General features: G+C 48.7%; 1 protein-coding gene across 1 annotated transcript in view; it reads left to right on the forward strand.

The window, feature by feature from the left end:
- Nucleotides 1-13,038, forward strand: part of USP10 (ubiquitin specific peptidase 10) — a 63,729-nt gene extending 50,691 nt beyond the window's left edge. The window contains exons 6-14 of the mRNA XM_052655732.1: nt 35-144; nt 632-687; nt 921-1,024; nt 3,376-3,475; nt 4,252-4,429; nt 6,713-6,878; nt 7,897-8,041; nt 9,292-9,357; nt 12,000-13,038. Of these exons, the coding sequence (XP_052511692.1) occupies nt 35-144; nt 632-687; nt 921-1,024; nt 3,376-3,475; nt 4,252-4,429; nt 6,713-6,878; nt 7,897-8,041; nt 9,292-9,357; nt 12,000-12,187 (1,113 nt within the window). The 3' untranslated portion in view covers nt 12,188-13,038. The remainder of the gene's footprint in view (nt 1-34; nt 145-631; nt 688-920; nt 1,025-3,375; nt 3,476-4,251; nt 4,430-6,712; nt 6,879-7,896; nt 8,042-9,291; nt 9,358-11,999) is intronic.
- The last annotated feature ends 476 nt before the right edge of the window (nt 13,039-13,514 follow it).

Below are 13,514 nucleotides of genomic sequence, written 5' to 3' on the forward strand. Positions count from 1 at the left end.
GTTTCCTTTACGCTTCCTTACTGCTGTTATGTAGACACTGCAAGCCTTGGTGGCTTGCCCACCGATGTATCACCTGATGAAGTTCATTCCTCTGTATTCAAAAGTGCAAAGGCCTTGTACATCCACACCCATGATAGACAGCTTGTAAGTAAGCTGCTGAGAGCAAGTCAAGGAGTGGGCTTCCCCCTCTGATAATTAGATTCAGATAGCAAAGGTTTTGATTTCCTATAAATCAATCCTGTTAGTTCTTTTTTTTTTTTTTTAATTTACTGTTCATGATTTTGTATGGAAGTTAACCAGGAATGTAATTGTAACATTGTTTTATCTGTGTTCTTTAGTGTCAGTTGAATAAATTTTAATGTTTAGTAATTTGTATCACTTGAAGATTTAAGAATTCACTAGCCTTTATAGCATTGGTTACCTAAAGTTTGCTATCTTCATACAAGCTAATACTCTATTTAGCCATCAGGTCTCTTTAGTGATAGTATATCTTTTTTGAAAAATGTGCTGACTTCATTCATGTCTTCTATTTTTGCTTTATATATCTAAACTGTCATTATTTACACAGTATAAATTATGATATTGATGTTGATGTTGGAAAAAAGTGTACTAAACATTTTTCCCCGTTTAGTGTTCGGCTAATGAATGAGTTTACTAATATGCCAGTACCTCCAAAACCCAGACAAGGTAAGTGGAAACAAGGGTTTCTTATACCATTACATATGGGGAGCTATGAAGTCAGATGTCTGAGACTGAGAAATTCAGTCTTGCTGGGGAAAAAAAGTCTTTTTACATGCAGCTTGCTATACTTAAGCTCTTCTTAGGTTTGGGCGGCAGTGGGGGGAATTTTGGTGATCATGCTTTTTGTCATTTCAAGACTTCGTTGGGTTGTGAAAATCTGTGTCCTGTTTCTGTTGCAGCTCTCGGGGATAAAATCGTGAGGGATATCCGCCCTGGAGCTGCCTTCGAACCCACGTATATTTATAGACTCCTGACAGTGATCAAGTCGAGCCTGTCTGAGAAGGTGGGAACTAACGTTCCATAGCAGGCATGAAGCTCGTGCCATACCCGTTGTGTGTTCGCTGCTTGCCCTCTGCTTTCAAGTGTGCGATGAAGCGGGGGTTCAGTGGATCTGGGCTTGCTCTGGAGGCAGTTGCTAGGATGGGTTAGAGTATGGAATGACGGTCATGGGGGTCAGACAACTCGTGTATCATTTACTGTGACCACTACTGCTGTTTGTTTGTTCCATAGATTAACTTACTTCCCCCTGTGAAGGTAGGTAGTGTGATAATTGTTTGCTTGTTACATTTGAGGAAAGTGAAGTCACTGTCCAGGGTCCCAGCTAGGAAGTGGTGGAGCCTGGCAGCCAAGCCAGCTCCTTGCCCTCTGAGGGACTGCCTTGCCACTGCGGGGCCGGGGGCCCTGCGCCACGCGGGCATTCGGGAGGGCTGCCGTCTCCTCATGCTCCTGCTGCAGCAGCTCCTGGGCCTGTGACTTCCTGATGACCGATGTTCTTAATCATACACTGTGCTGCTGAAGGTGTGGGGCTCAAGGCCGTGGAGGTCTTGTCCAGGGCCCTGACACATGGCCTTGAAAGGAAATCAGGGCACCCACAGCACAGTGAACTGGAGCATTTCCTTCCTCCCTGATAGAGTTTGTGGTGAGTCAAGATGAGCAATGAAATGATGGTCAGGGAAATGCTTTAGGAAACAGTGAAGGAAATTCTGTTAAGACTGAGTGAAGCAATACTGTTTGAAACCCCGTGGTTTGAAAGAAGAGTGGATACTCTGGGCAGTCCAGCAGGATACCACCAGGGCCTCTTCCTGTGCTTGCAGCAGAGCCTTGAGCGTTAAGTTCAGAATTTAGGGATGTTTCTGTGTTGGAAATGCACACATGGAGTCAGTGTGCCCTCTGCTCTCAAGGAGCTCATCCTCCAGTAAGGGAGTTAGATCGATAATTTAAGAAAACAGGCAAGACAAGCTCTAAGGTAGATGCGTGTCCAGATGCTTTAGAAGCCATAGGACGCCCCCAGCTCGGGGCGGGGGGCAGAGGTAAAGCCGGGGGCTTCCTGTCGCTGAGCAGCGCTGCGATCCTGCAGCTGTTACATCACTGTTGGCTTGTTGGGGTCCCTGTGACCCCCCTCAGGGTTGATGCTTAGCTGGAAGATCTCACAGGACTCTGGAGCTGGTCCTTCAGTGGGTTCAGCATAGCCTGAGGACTCGGGCATTGTCTGCAGGAACCCTTGAGACTCCCGTTCAGTGCAGCCACACAGTCCTCACTTAGGTCCTCCCATGCCACACTGGGACAGCGTGTGGGATGTGGTCCACCCAGGACGCCCCTTAGAGCCTCAGTGTTCAGGGGTTGTGTTAGGGGCCAGTCACATAGGCACCGGCTGCCTCGCACAGACCGAAATTCCAGACCCCCAGAAGGAAAGCTAGCACTCAGCTGAAACCACACTGAGCGATTTGGGCATGCTCCCTTCCTAGTTCCTGGAATGGTGGGAGCCCTCCCGAAACCCAAGTTCCCAGATGCCAGCTGAGGCCCAGCCCAGCGAGCAGCCCTTTCCCAGCACTGTTAGCTCTTCTCTGTGTCTTGGGCTGTGCCAGCCTTTGCCGTTTCCCGCAGACACACACCAGAAGCCCCCATCCACAGCTTCAGTTACATGAGAGTAAGCAGATCTGCTCAGAGACCGCAAGCAGAAGAGCTTGCAGATCCTTGAAACACGCACATGGTTATGCTCCAAAGAGTGAAGTGTGAAGCGATCATGATAAATTTCATAATCAGACGAAACCATGTGAGATGACGTCTCTGTATGACGGTCTTGTGTGATTCATATACCGTTGATTATACTGATGTGTGAAACAGGCAGCTGAGTCTTTAAATGAGTAATTTTTCATATATAACATCTTTTCTACCTTGGTTGCCCATTGTCAAAAATGGAAGGAGACATACAGGGCTACTAATTTTACAGCTTACAGTGTGCATGGTGACCCCTGGGGTTGTGCAGTGGGGTGGCCTAGACATTGAGTTCATGTTTTTATCTCATTTTAATAAAAAAGCAACTTTTAAAATAACTTATCATGAAGGTAGTATCTATTTATTGTAGGAGATTTCAGAAGTACAGAAAAGCAAAAATGAAAAAAGCAAACAAAACACCCTTTTTATTGCTTAGAGATAAATGTTTAATCTCCTTCCCTCTCCTCTTCTTCACCATCTTAATTGTCAAGAAAAAATCCATGTGGTTTTGGGGACACTCTTTATGTTAAATCTTACTGAACATTCAGGAGAAGGCTAGTTTGTATATGCAGATAATATACTCTGTGCAGGCCTCGGAGAGTAATCTCTTAAAATCAACGCTATCCTATTTGACCTCAGGGTCGACAAGAAGATGCCGAAGAGTACTTAGGCTTCATTCTGAATGGACTCCATGAGGAAATGCTGAACCTAAAGACACTTCTCTCACCAAATAATGAAAGTAGGTTTCAGTGTGTTTACTACAGAAGTATATAGAACATTTTTTTAAAAAATCTTTCTTAAACAGATGCTATATATAACCTTTATATAATAAGTTGCCTTCCCCATAACAGTCATTCACCCTTCAAGAGTTACTTGTTTACTCATTAAGATAACTAATTACTTTGACATTACTTATTATGTACCACTGAGAATGTTATAGTTTGTATATTAAAGAATTTGTCCAGAGCCTTTGCTTTTTCCCCTACAATTTGTAATTAAGAAAATGATTAAACATAAAGAAAAGCTGAAAGAATAGTTTGGCAATTACCTGTATGACTGATGGAGTCTACAGTTGTTACCACACTCTCCTTACTAATCCGTTTCTATCCCTGTTGCCCCACCAGAGGAGTTTTTCCCCTGAAAGTGATTCAAAATCAAGTTACAGACGGTGGTTTAGTTCACTTCTGCTAAAGCATGTGTCCCCTGAGGTAGGGGTGACTTTCTTGGTACCCTGAGTCTCCTCACAAGTGGAGGAGCCTGACTGCGACACCGCGGCAGAGTGTGCTCCCCCTTCCCACCCGCGTGCCCCAGGTGTCCCCTGGTGTCATCCACCCCTGGTCAGCCAGCAGGGACACGGGGCATCGTACCATTGCGTTTGTCCCCAGTGTACCACCCTGAGTTCACTCTGACGCTGCAGTTGACAGATCTGTGTAGGTGGCTCACGTAGAACCGTCTTTTATTTTTGTTCTTTGTGTAAATGTGTATAGTAGCCTAAGCAGATGGTCTGCTTTTCAGAACTAACTATTTCCAATGGACCCAAAAGCCACTCAGTGAATGAAGATGAGCAGGAAGAACCAGGAGAAGGAAGTGAGGACGAATGGGAGCAAGTGGGTCCCCGAAACAAGACCTCAGTCACTCGCCAGGCGGACTTTGTTCAGACCCCCATCACTGGCATTTTTGGTGGACACATCAGGTTTTACGCTTTTCTTTTTCAAAAATACTTGCTTATTTGACTGAGCTGGGTCTTATTTGTGGCATGTAGGAACTTCCATCTTTAGTAGCAGCATGTGGGATCTAGTCCCTGACCAAGGACCAAACCCAGGCTCCCCGCATTGGGAGTGTGGAGTTTTAGCCGCTGGACCGCTCTGGAAATCCTGGTTTTATGCTTTTTCTGGAATAATTTAGCATTTGCATTTGTTGGGGTTTTGCCATTTTGCTGGAGGTGGTGGTGTAAGATTTGTCCGGAGAAGTTTTGGACGGGATGTGCTGCCTCTGCACTGTGTGCCTGCCCTGTTCTTGGGCCTCCTGGCACCTTGCTGGCCCCACAGGACCTATGGTGGCACTCCTGTGAAAGACACCACCCCACCGGTCCGCCAGTGGCTCCTGGCCCCCGGCCCCCTCAACTCTGAACACACTGACATTCCCTCCGTCAGCTGCTCACAGCCTGGAAGGAAGAGAAAGACAAGTTAATGGAAATACATGTTTTGTTAAGACATTCGTGTATCTGATTGGAGGGGTTTTAGGCCCTGGAGCCAGCTGAGCTGGGAAGTTGAGGGAGAGGCTTTTTACATTGAGGAAGACATGTGGCACCTCCTTGTCCCAGCGCCCTCAGGCCAGCTGCCCTTTGCTCATTCACGAAGTCCTAGAAGGAAAGCTTTTGCTTATTTAGTTACATTGGAGCTGTTCAGTACCACGTGATGTGGAGTTCAGTAGAACTTGCGCTGACTCCAAGGACCTCCTTGCTCCTCCAGAGTCCTCAGGGACCTCATTACAGTTCAGTCTTCTTCTGATCGCCTTCAGGAGTGTTTTTTTTTTTTTTTAAGTGAGGCTCTTAGCTCTCTGTTGTCCTAAATCCAGAAGTAATGCCCTTTTCAAGGCATTGGAAGTTCGGTCCCTCTGCTAAAACAGCTTAGGTCGAGTGCCTTTTAGCAGGCTGATGAGAACCTCATCAACTGATGATCAGGGCTCCCGGGCTGGTCCCTCGACCTTGAACGTGTGGTTCCTATGCCCTCACTGTGGACTGGACTCTGCAGGCCCCTTCCTGTTTTGGAGTCTGTTGTGTCAGTCTCCAACTGAAAGGTTTTCTCCTAAAATCCACCCCCTTCTGGGAGCTTTTCAGTTTCCCAAGGAGACCAGCACCTTTCTCCACCTTTCCCACCCTCCTGACAGAGTCCAGGCCCGTTATGCTTTGGGATCAAAGGAATAGCCGCTGCTCTCTGGGCCGCCTCCTCACGGGGGCCTGGAGGTGCTGCCGTGCTATGTGTCGGGGAAGTGGCAGGAGAGAAGAAAACCGTGGAGGCTGCTGACCTGCCCTTTGCAACAGTTCCTCGAGAAGTCTGACCACTGTCCACCCCTTTAATTCTGTGTAAACTAGGGAACTTGTGCTGCAGAGTCAGAGTTCTGTGTTGAGCTCCTTGCTGAGGCTCGATGAGACATGGACGCAGCACACACTTTTACTCAGAAAAACTTAGACAAAGGAAAATGAAATGGAAAACCAGCTAAGGAAGCAAGGCTGAGCTGAGGCCGCCTCCCTGTCACACACACCCTGCTCTCCTTCCTTTATGGAGTCGTTTTCAGGGGTGAATGCTACCCAAGACATTCTGTTTATACCTTGGAGTTCACTCTTATTAAAACAGCCTGCGGGGACTCGCCTGCTGGTGCAGTGGATAAGAAGCTGCCTGCCAATGCAGGGGACACCAGTTCAGTCCCTAATCTGGGAGGATTCCACGTGTCACAGAGCAACTAAGCCCGAGCGCCATGCCTCTGAGCCTGTGCTCTAGAGCCTGTGCTCAGCAATGAAGAGTAGCCCCTGCTTGCTACAACTAGAGAAAGCCCGCGCAGAGCAACAAAGACCCAGCACAGCCAGAAATAAAATAATAAAAATTTAAAAATCAGTCAATCAGTAAAACAGCCTGCGAGACTTTGAGAGGATACAAAGAGAGCCAGCGTTCTGACTGTGGCAAGATCATCACCTTTGCTAACTGGTGCATTAAATAAAGTAGAGAAGGCCTTTGGAAGCCTTCCAAATTTCCACCTGGTGGATTGAGTTGCTAGAAATTCTTTCGAGGTAGTATTGAGCAGAGTTATATTAAAATTCAGCATAATTTTGACATTTCTGTCCTCTCCTGTCAGCTGACAGAGATGCTGGGAAACCTTGCTTGTGGCACCATAATCTCATTTGTTTTTCCTGTCCTGTTGCACAACCTCCAGGGGAGCGGGAAGGTGGGCTCTTAGGTGTGCTGTGCTTTCACCCCAGGTCCGTGGTTTACCAGCAGAGTTCAAAAGAGTCTGCCACCCTGCAGCCATTCTTCACCCTGCAGCTGGACATCCAGTCTGACAAGATACGCACTGTGCAGGATGCGCTGGAGAGCCTGGTGGCCAGAGAGTCTGTCCAGGGTTACACCACCAAAACCAAACAAGAGGTATGTTCGCTGTCTGTCTGGGACGTTTGTCCTGGGTCCCTCCGTGGGGCGACAGGGGGAGCACAGGTCTGGAATGAGGAAAAGTGGGTTTCACCTCTGCTCCTCAGATCAGTTGTTGAACATGTTTTGGACTGAAAGCTTCTACGTTTGAGAATGAAATGGCTGAAACATCATGGTCTCTGGTTCTGACTGTGGAACTGTAGTCATGTTTTTATTCGTTCACCATTCGTGTAGTGTGTGAGACACTCAACTCTAGGTGCTCCATGGGAATGTAGAGACGGCAGGGCCATTTCCACCCTTGGGATCTCCGTCCAAATGGAAGTACAGGCGAGAAGGCGTCTAGAAACCAAAAAAAGCTGGGTGGTGGTGGCCACTAGGCTTGCTTCCCTAAAGCCTGACCCCCTTCACACACCTTCAGCCAGACAGGTGGGCACTTCTCCGAAAGTTTGCTGGGTGTTTTTTTCTGTGCTGCTATCTTTTGGATTGTGACTTGAACAAGTATTTTCTACTAGAAGTATTCTCCATAGAAACACAGGGAGCATCAACACGTTTGAAGGTACAGAACAGTACATAAAGAGGTTAAATTTGCTTCTGAAGATCCATTTTAATAAGAAACAGCATTCAGTAGACACTTGAAAGTGCTTAAGGGCATTTCACATGGGTAAAACTGGAACTGTTATAAAACCAGTGGTTAGAAACACACTGGCCTCAGCTTTCTCTGTATTGTGAGAATTACTAAAAAATGAGTCAATATGTATGTAATTGAAGGTATTACTAAGTTAGCCTTTGGATTTTTATGCCAGTTTAATGCCCTAGGACAGAAGTTCTTAACTTGGCCTAGGGCCCCAAGCTGCTTCTGTAGGGTTGTCAGCATGTACTGAGGGAGGTCAGTGGTGCTCAGAAAGAGCCTCAGGAAGATGTGAGACGCGCCGCCCCGGAACGCTGAGTCCTGGCGTAGGCAGTGGCCCCGCGTCTGCCTCTCGAAGTGCGACAGTGTGTCCGCTGTGCTCTGTCTCAGGTGGAGATCAGCCGGAGAGTGACTCTGGAAAAGCTCCCTCCTGTGCTCGTGCTGCACCTCAAACGGTTTGTCTACGAGAAGACCGGTGGCTGTCAGAAGCTCATCAAAAATATCGAATATCCTGTGGACTTGGAGATTAGTAAAGGTAACAGCTGTGTAAGGCAGAAGCATTCACGGTGACACTCTGGTGATGCTGGAAACCAGCCAGCTTCTTGAAGCTTAAGCTTTTCCGTCCCCTGTCAGGATTCAGAAGGGCTTGCTCCTGATTTTTTTTTGTTTTACATATCTTGACTCCTTAATAGAGTTCTAGGTTAAAAGTCTCATGAAAATGGGTTTTTAAAGACAAAGTAAAAAAATGAATAAACCATATGAACGTATTACTAGGTGAGAAAAATACCAAAATATATAAAAACTTTATGGATCAGTGGTAATAAATATTTTTACTTACACCGAATATTAGCAACTGTGGGAGCAACCTGCTTAATTGGGCTTTCTAGAGGATGGGGAGCGTTGCCCTCTGGCACCAGTGGCTCTGCTCAGAGCTGCGGCCCAGCCCCAGGTCTCCGCCAGGTCACTGGGGCTCCAGCTTGGGCACTTCATGGTCCAAGCACCCCGTTGTCCTGCTAAGAGTGAGCTTGAAGGAAAACTTCCCTGGAAAGCTTCAGAATTTATGAGAGATGTTATGTGTGAAACTGCAGTTCCCTCAGGAGCATAACAAGCTAGAGGTGATGCTCAGAGTGTCCAGGTGCTTGGAGACAGAGGACATGGGTGCGGTCCGTGGGCTCCTGGAGGACCGGGCCCGCCGTCCTCCTTCCCTGCCTCCCCCGCCCCGGCCCTGCGACCTGCTGGGCAGCAGGACCTGCGGGCAGCGGGCCTGGGGCCACCTGCTGCCCAGGGGCCTCGTGCTTCCTCTCCCTCCAGTGGGCTCTGCTTTCAGTCCTGTTCTCAGGAGTGGCCGCCTTCTGCCTGTAGGTGTGCTTCCAGTGCCAGTTCACGGTCTGCTTGAGGACCAGAGAAGGGAAGAAATGCCAACTGAAAGTCATCTTACTGTGTGTTGGAGTTTTGTGATCTGGTGCACGTGGACAATGTTTCCCATCTTAGGCTTTCCAGGGCTGCTTTGTTTTTATCTTGCTTCTCTACTTTTTAGAACCTCTGCTTGTAAGGAGTTTCTAGCATGAGCTTGAGGCTCACTGCCCATGCCCTGATGGGTGGGTTCTGGTGACGTGGTTACTGCCTCTCTGCTCAGTTGTCCTCAGACAAAGGGCTGGAGTGCTGGCGGGTCTCCCTGGTCCACAGGGTGGTGACTTGTATGCAGGCCGCCGTCTGCCCGTTTTTCTGAGACCCTGGTATGTCAGCCCTTTTATAGATTGAAATTGTTGATATTTTGTTTTTCAGAACTGCTTTCTCCAGGGGTTAAAAGTAAGAACTTTAAATGCCACAGAACCTATAGGCTGTTTGCAGGTAAGTAAACTTTGTACGACATGATATTTCCCTATTAAAGTGATGATTAAAAGGTTTTACACTCAGGCACAATTTTATATTGTTATAATTACCATTTAACATAGAGAAAAACTGTTGATATCCCTCTGGACTTTATTAGTCTGGAAATCATTTGAAAATGTGTGTTTTACCTAAAATTTGGTGTGTTTGCAATTTGACAGAATGTCCTCCTGGCTCGCTCTAAAGCTCAATCCAGTGTACGACCTCATTTCACGTGATGTTTCTGTCTTGGAGCCAGAGGAGTGAGGTTGTCAGGCTGGGAACCCTCCCTACTGGGGATGAGGTGCCCATGGCCAATTGTGTTTGCTTTTTTGGCTATTTCTATTAGAATTTTCTAGCTTCTCTCCCACCCTCCTTTTGTGTTGCCTTCTGTGAGCCTGTTTGTAATGACTGCTGTTTATTGGCCCTCACCAGTTCGTTGACCTTTCCACCAGATACTTCTTATGTAGAATCCCATTTAGTCCTTAACAATTTCCTGAGAGGAACGCAGTGCTGTCCCCCTTTTGTAGAAGAACACACTGAAGCTGTGGAGGAGCACTCACCGCTCCGTGCCCTTTCGTGGCAGAGTAGAGCTTCGCACTCCTGCCCTGGGTCCGCCCCCAGTGCTCGGAATGTGGGTGTGGGCCCTGGTCAGTGGTGGTTCAGGGGCCCTGTGAGAACATGGTGGGCCCGGTCAACCTTTTCTTCCCAGTGGGTCCTGCTCCCTCTGACTTGTTCTTCTCCCCAAGGTGGCTCATCACAGCCTGGCCCCAGCCTGCTGGGAGCTGGTGGGCACTGCATTCCCCCAGCCTGCTGTGGGCTAGACGCTTGGAGGCCTCTCTGCGGCCTGCCTGTGAGACCAGAGGCCCCCAGGGTGCAGCCTGGCCCCTGAGGTTTGTGAGGTCCCAGGGCATGAACATGTTTTCCTGAGTCCCCGGCAGTTCTCCCTTGAGGTCCTTGCAGAGGGGGTGATGTCACAGGCAGGATTAGGAGGTCTTGTCTCTTGGTCAAGGGGACCATGGTGAGAGCATGGACTCCACCTGCCTGCACCCCTGAGTCCCCATCATGAGCCTTCTGACCTCAGAAATAAGGTCACTGGATGGATTGCAATTCTCTGTACAATGTGAGTAAAGAGGTACTTATTTAAAAATGGTTTTGACTGTGGGACAAAGTAAACGAGTTAGTACAGTGCATAAGCTTTTGAAAATCTCTGGTTCTCAGCTCTGCTTCTGTGACAGTGAGCTTGCTGGGTATCCATGACACGTCACCACGTTAGCTATGGGGTTACTGTTTAAGAAGCCCGAATACAGGTAGAGGCTTCTCTTCTGAATATTTAGAATGAAGTGTGTCAAAGGAAATGCAAATCAGTTAAATCCACAGGTCCTTTCAGTCCCAGTGTCCTGGTCACTAAAAAAAAAAATGCCCCAAACTCTTTCCCAAGTCAGGTAGGCCTTAGAGGTAAAGTGTGGCAGCCTCTCCGTTGGGGACCTGCAGGACAAGATGAAGCTGCCTCCTGGTGTTGGTCCCTTGGCTGGTTTCCCACCCGATGGCCCTACAGTCTTGCTCTCCTCATGTGACCAGTCACGTTCGTCACTGGTGGGCCAGTGCCCCATGCCCTCTGAGCCCCAGCAGAGCCCAGGTCCCTGGCTCAGGGTGGGTTCGGGTTCCCTTACGAGGGGAGAGTGCACTGACGTTCAGGTGTATTTACTGCTGAATTCCATGCCAGACCGTGCCTCTCTGCCTGAGAGACTGTCCTTCCCGCCACTCACGGTAGCACACAGCTCCCCCTGGCCACACTGCCGTCCCCTTCCCCAAATGTCACCGGAGGCTGCTTCCTTCATGCAGGCTTGGTCTGCTGCCAGGCAGGCCATTCCTGGGCCCTCCTCTTCATGGAAGGGGGCAGTGCCTTTCCGAAGAAAAACAGAGCAGTGGCCAGCGTGCCGTGTCTGCCGGGTGGTTCCATAGGTGCCCACTCAGCCCAGCTACCTGCCCAGGCGACCCTCCTGGGGCAGTGCTGTCCTTGTCATGGGTGACAGTCCTCAGCAAACCTCAGATTCTTGGTTTTTTCATGTAGTGTAAGCCTATTTCTAAACCACCAAACAAACAGTCCTAATCTGTCCTATGAAAAAATTCATCTTGTTGTAATGTGCTTGGCATTCCTCCTAGTGGGTTAGGCTTTTCCACATTTCCATGCTGTCCAGGATTCAGACACTCTGCTGAGAACAGTCTGGACATGGGGTTGGCTGGATCAGGGCCTAGGGTTTGGGTCTCAGTGTGCGGTCCCCCAGGGCGCCTGGCTGACGGCTCTGCAGGCAGTGTCTCCTGTGCATCCTGCTTCCCAGGGGGCTGGCTCTAGCCCCAAGTCCCCACAGGGCTCACAGATGGGACGGCCCCATCATAAATTGGCATTTCTTCTGCGGTGTGGGAGGTCTGAACGTGTTATTACAGTTTAGGTGTGTGACTCTGTGTTGTCACTTGTTGAGCGTTGTGAGTTTAGACAGCCTCGCTGTGTGTGTCATGTTTCTCTGTCCCACCTGGCTTGGTGTTGGGTTTCGCGAGACTGGGGGGTGCCGTAGGCACTGGTGTGTGAAGCCGCTCTCACGGCGCCCGGCCCTCTTTTGCAGTGGTCTACCACCACGGCAGCAGCGCCACGGGCGGCCACTACACCACGGACGTCTTCCAGATCGGGCTCAACGGCTGGCTGCGCATCGACGACCAGACGGTCAAGGTGGTCAGCCAGCAGCAGGTGGTGAGGCCCGCCGCCGAGCGCACAGCCTACCTCCTGTACTACCGCCGCGTGGACCTGCTGTAGCCGCGCCTGCGCCGTGCGCAGACTCGGCACGCACCGCCTCCCCTCTTCTCTTTAGTGGCTCTTTAGAGAGAAGCTCTTTCTCCCTGTCGCAAAAATGGGCTAGAATGAAAGGAGACGCCTTGGGGTTTGTGCACAACATAGCTTCTGTTGACTTCTGACTTCCAAATCAAAATCATCTGGTGAAACAGACTGTTGCTTGATTGAAGAAAATACATGAGAAACACATTTCTGAAATAATGCTGATTCCTGAGTAAGAAGGGGAACTTGCGTTTGATTCCCGGTCTAATTGCATAGTAGAGTAAGTCCTGCACCAGCAACAACACTTGTAAATTTGTGAAAATGAATTTTATCTTTCCTTAAAAAGGATAAATTTTTTAATCCATCACACTTTTGCCCCTCACCCTTTAGTTTTTGATAAATGATAAAAACGAGCCAGTTACCAGAGAAGAAATAGCTCTTCAAAAGATAAACACAAAAAAAGTTGCTGGTTCCTAACAGGAAAAATACATTTTAATAATTGTGCGATGAGAAGCTGCTTACGTACACATTGCAGATCAAATATCTGGAGTTACGATGCCAGTCACATAGAAGGGTGATTGTAACTTTATTGCCATTAAAAGATTTCAAAACGCATTCATGCTTCTGTGTACACATAATGAAAAAGGAGCAAAATAGCGAAGATTGGTATTTCCCTCCGTCTGCTGTCTAATTCTGCTGTCTTGCTCTTCTACAATGCCGCGTCTCTAATTGTACACAGTTAGTGATAGCTAGGAGTATACAGTTGTTGCCCATCAATAAAAATCACAAAGTTGGTTTAAAGCTGCATGTGTGGTGTTTCTTTGACAGCGAGTGCCTTTTCCAGTAACTGGAGTTCAAGCAGGCAGGACTGCACTGCCGGAATTAGAGTAAGCCCTTGGTGCAGCCTGCCGTGTTTGTGAATGCCAACCCAGCCCTCAGATGGTCGTTGTTCACTGTTCCCAGAGTTGCTAATGCTAGTGATTTGGATAGGTGGATTTTTTTAAGATCTTCAAATAGCAGAAATGGGGGGCTGGTGAGTGCTCTCCCCATTGTGTTGTCCCCTGCGTTGCTCATTTCACGGAGGTGGGGGGGGGTGGGTCTTGCCCAAGCATCCCCGTCGTTGCCCACCACCAAGCCTCCTGACTGCGCCATGGACACCACCTCTGGATGTGGAAAGGAAGCCTTTCGAGATGGAAGAGATGGAGAGACGTCATGCATGTCAGGCATTCCCTGGCCCATGGCACTCTGGTTCTGGAAGGCCCTGCACAGGCCCCTCACAGCAGTGAGCTGGGGTCCCCAGAGAAGCGGA

The sequence above is a fragment of the Budorcas taxicolor genome, chromosome 18, assembly GCF_023091745.1.
Source record: "Budorcas taxicolor isolate Tak-1 chromosome 18, Takin1.1, whole genome shotgun sequence".
NCBI lineage: Eukaryota > Metazoa > Chordata > Mammalia > Artiodactyla > Bovidae > Budorcas > Budorcas taxicolor.